Raw genomic sequence first — 4,608 nt, 5'->3', positions numbered from 1 at the left:
TCCCATGCCACTGGCTTTGAGTGCTCCTGCCAGAGCCCTGCAGGCTTTCCCACTGCCAGGACAAGTCTTCCTGGCAATGGCCTGTTTTCAGCACAGCAAGCTTCGGAAGAGGTGAAATGTCTGCTCCAGAACACCAGCTTCCTTGGAGTAAAGGGGTTCCAGTCCCAGCACAAAAAAGAGACATCAAAGTGTGACAAAGCAACTCAAACCCCAGCTCACTCACTGCTGGGGTTTGGGAGAAGCCAGGGAGCAAGCAGGGTCACTGGCACAGCCACAGTGCTCTTGCCTCCATCCTTCAGGAACCGACCCAACGGTGAGCATGGAGCTGGTGGCACAGACCGAGCGTGCAGCTCCAGACACACTGGACCTGTGCTGCTCCCCAGCTAACTCTATGTATAAGGGCTTGCTCTGAGTATACACATCCCCCAAAGGCATGCAGACTGCACATACAGCGTCAGTGCTGCTCCAGCATAGAAGGCTTGTACAGGAAATACATTTCTCTATACCATACGCCACACCATTCTGCTGAATTTGTCCTACTTTAAATGACTGACACAAACTATGGTGATTAAATCATCCTTTTCCCCGGAATACGAGGGACTGATGGCTGTGCTGCACCAAAAGTCCTCTCACCTAGAAGGTGAGGGTTTCCTGCACCTGTAACCACCACCCTCTCCATCATTTGAGGCAAAAAGCCTAAAGCTGGTATTTTACTCCCATGAAGGGGTGTGGAAGGGCTTTCCCCTCCCTATCCCTATTCTGCAGCACTGAGGAAAAAGCAAAGGGTTGTCCAATGTGGACACCCAAAAGACACATTAAGGAACAACAACTTTCAGGAAAATTCTGGAGATTTGGTGCCAATGAGCAGCTGCCCCACTCTGAGGATGGTGCCCCTACCCAACAGACCCAGAGAGCCACAGGCAGGCTCTGAAGAGCCACTGCATCACTGGGGACATAGGGCAGGTCCTCTTGCTGGATGAGAGAAAACAAATAATTTTAGACCTTGTTTGTTTTCTGTTTCACCCTAAGTAATCAGAAGTGCTTACTTACCTCAAGACTCCGTTCTCTCTCTCCACAGGAAGCTCGCAGGGAGTATTCCCTTTCTTCTATCATTCAGCAATTCCATTTTTTAATTCTGAGTTGCTGTTCAGATCCCAGGTCAGAAGAGAGCAGAGTAATTATTTGAGGCATCCTTTACAGACCTCTAACATCCAGGCCAGGCAATTGCATTTGTGAGAAGTAAAATTCCCATGTGGCTTGTGCTGTCCAGAAGATGCTTCCTACTCTTTTTATATCTTATTTTCCTGAGCTGTGAGGAACTATTTAGCTTTCAGCATGTTTTTGCCCAGGAGAACCAGAAAATTAAAATTCTTTCTCTAAAATAATTGTTCTACAGAGAGCACACAATGCTTTCTGAACCTGACTCAGCACATAAATGCAACTAATTAAAAGAGAAACCCAACAAGGTATAAAGCAGCTGGGAGCCGAGACAGGCATCACGCTGGATAAAAATCACCTGTGGAGTTTAGCCAGGTGGTTCTGATGGCATATAACACTAAAATGGAGGGGTCCTGATGTCCTATAATGGCAAAATGGAAATATTAGCTGATTAGCTATGGGTTTTTTTTGCTGATGGATGAACATTAACAATAATTTCACCTCGCAGGTAAAGGAGAACACAGATATTATGGCTAATACAATTGTATTTCATAAAAATAACTGTGCAAGTTGCTGTTTAGATCAGAGCAGAAGACATTGTGGTCCTGTGAGGCAGTGTGGGCAGAAACCTCAGTGCTGGCAGCAAGTGTGCTGAGTAGAGATGGTTCCTCTCTTTTTTAACAGAATACATAAATGTAACACTCTTTTTTTGCCCCCTTTTCTGAACACAGGTGGAAACCTGAGCTGAGAAGAAATATGAAAATATTTTCTGGGACAAATGAGGCAGGTTCTCTGATTGCACCATGCTGTCTGATGGGGGACAAGAAGGAGCGCCAGGGCAAGGGCCTTGGACATGGATGTAGGTGTGGTACAAATGTCACGTATGACGTGCAGCTGAAAGCCCCCTTTGTCCTGAAGTGTCGTTCCAGGCTTTGAAAGCCATCGATTCTCACAGCCTGCTGACTGAAGGGCTGGTCCTTTCAGCCCATTTCCATAGGGAAATCTGTGCTGGTGGTGATGTGGCATGCACAGAGCCAGGAGTGTCACCAAAAATAAGTGGGGCAGCAGCAGCAGTAACACAGTTGAGCTCATTTGACTCACCTGGTTTCTCCTACTCAACAGCCCTAAACCAGCAGAGAGGGCAGCTCCCAGGCATGCCCTGCTGGCTCTCCACCGAGAGTTAGCATCTCTGGGGGAGGCCTCAGCACTCCCGGATGCTGCTGCCAGTTGGCACCTGGGACAGCCCTGAAAATTAAAAACGGGGTGGAAAAAAACAGCTGCCGGAGGCTGTATGCATCTGCTCACCTAGAAAAGCTACCAACTGCCCTGGAAAATAAGCACTGGGTGAGAGACCAACCTGTGAAATCCGTGTGCTGGTGGGGCAGCCACAGCACAGGGTTTTTCCCCTGCTACAGCAGCTCTCTTCCATCCCCATCCTCCTGCCCCGACTGACCACGGGCTGAGCTGTGTCCCTGCCCCCCGGTAGCAGAAGAAGGAACAAAGGCAGACAGTCTGTGCTGGGCAACCAAGGGATTTTCCAGGAGGAGCACCCTTGGCCAAAAAACCACGATGGATCGTTTCAAGATGATCTTCCAGTACTTTCAGTCCAACTCGGAGTCTGTAATGAATGGGATCTGTGGGCTGTTAGCCCTGGCTAGCGTGAAGATCTATACTTCCTTTGACTTCAGCTGTCCCTGCCTGCCCCGGTACAACATGGCATATGGCTTGGGGATCATGTTTGTGCCTCCCATTGCCCTCTTCCTCTGCGGTCTCATCCTCAACAGACAATCCCTGGTGATGCTGGAGGAGTGGAGGCGACCGCTGGGGCGCAGAAAGAAGGACCAAGCTGTCATCAGGTGGGGTTTGCACTGGGACTGGTGTCCCTCCTTTCACCTCCTGCTGAGCTCTCTCACCTCTGTGTCTTTGATCCTCCTGGTGGAGGCATTTCCACTTAAACGTGCAGAATGAGTGGCATTTCCATAATGGTCACTCTTTACCAACAGCCTTGTGGTTTGCCTTCCATCAGTGCAGTTTTTGCTGAATTACACTGGTGGAAGGGAGAGGAAGATTCCATTCCATGTTACATACAAAGGTTTACCCAGTACATAGGTTGGCATGGAGTGGGGCAAAAAAAGGCTGCAGAGAAACTGATTTTCCAGGTAGAAACTGAGCTGATGAGAAAAGAAAGAATGAATGAAGAAGACAAGGGAGAGCTGACAGGATTTGTGCATGGGAGACACTAGTATACAGTTGTGGCAAGGACACAGTGAGAGGACCATGCACTGCATTGAACATGGGCAGCACACAGAGCAGTGTTGAGCCCTGGCACAGATCTCACTGGGAGGCAGCACCACAGTTTGATTCCAGAGCAGAAGCAGCATTAGCTGGAGCAATGCTGGGAACAGCACTGAGAGTCAGCTCCCTGGATCCACAAGGACCACACAGTTTAGGGCAGTCTGTGTCCATCAAGGTTCTGGATGAGGAGAAAGCTCCCAGCATTTACCCACTCTCTTCTCTCTCTCCTGCCACAGGTACATGTGTTCCTCCATCATGCAGAGAGCCATGGTTGCCCCTGTTGTCTGGATCATAGTCACCCTCCTGGATGGCAAATGCCTGATCTGCGCTTTCAGTGACTCCGTGGATCCCAATAAATTTGTGGGCTTTGCCAACACCAGCCCACTACAAGTGCAGCAGCTGCTGGCAAAGGTGCCCTGCAAGGATGATGAGCTCATGAGGAACAACACATCCCGCAAGGCAGTGTCCAGGTACCTGCGCTGCTGGTCCCAGGTAAGTCACTGTTGGCAGAGCCTCCATGTTGGTGAGATGCCCAGGGCACAAGTCACCTGCTCCTGCATTTTTCTTGATTTGTCATAGCTTCACCACGGTGAGGCTGAGAGCAAGACTGCTCTTTGTTTCTTTATGACCCCAAATGTTGCCACCCTCAGTGATAATCTCCAGAGTCACTTGGGTAGGGAAAAGGAAGGAAATAAACTATGGTTTAATTAATGGAACATTGCTTCTAGAAGAACCAGGAACTTCTAAACTAAGATACTAAAAAGCAGGTTGCAAAGAATATAGGTATCTCCTAAGGCCCTGTCCAGTGTCAGAAGACCTTGCTGACTGCTAACCTCACAGACAGAACCCACTGTTTTAAGGACAGGGCAAGCTGAAATAGACAAAAGCAGCTTGCTGAGGAGCAACAGAAGAACAGGACATGATGGGGAGTGGAGCCCTGACCAGCCTCTTGGTATGGGAGTGACAGGTCAGGGATGAGGACTGGTGGGAGGGGGAATTCTGGGCCCTGGGTCTGGTGCAAGTGGCAGATAAAGATCTCACTGGAGATAAATGAGCCCAAAAGAGAGTGCCAAAGTCCCCTTTCATTGGGGCACTCCTGTGCTCAAAGCAAATGCCTGGCTGCTCCGTGCTAACTGCAAACAGTAATCCTGCTGA

General features: G+C 49.3%; 1 protein-coding gene across 1 annotated transcript in view; it reads left to right on the top strand.

Moving 5' to 3' along the window:
* Window positions 1-2,727: 2,727 nt before the first annotated feature.
* CALHM3 (calcium homeostasis modulator 3) overlaps window positions 2,728-4,608 on the top strand; it is a 2,770-nt gene continuing 889 nt past the window's right edge. Inside the window, exons 1-2 of the mRNA XM_010000172.1 lie at window positions 2,728-3,014; window positions 3,690-3,945. Coding sequence (XP_009998474.1) covers window positions 2,728-3,014; window positions 3,690-3,945 — 543 coding nt within the window. The remainder of the gene's footprint in view (window positions 3,015-3,689; window positions 3,946-4,608) is intronic.

The sequence above is a fragment of the Chaetura pelagica genome, unplaced genomic scaffold, assembly GCF_000747805.2.
Source record: "Chaetura pelagica isolate M959 unplaced genomic scaffold, ChaPel_1.0 scaffold436, whole genome shotgun sequence".
NCBI lineage: Eukaryota > Metazoa > Chordata > Aves > Apodiformes > Apodidae > Chaetura > Chaetura pelagica.
The sequence above is the reverse complement of the archived record's forward strand: the minus strand, read 5'-3'. Positions and strand labels throughout refer to the sequence as shown.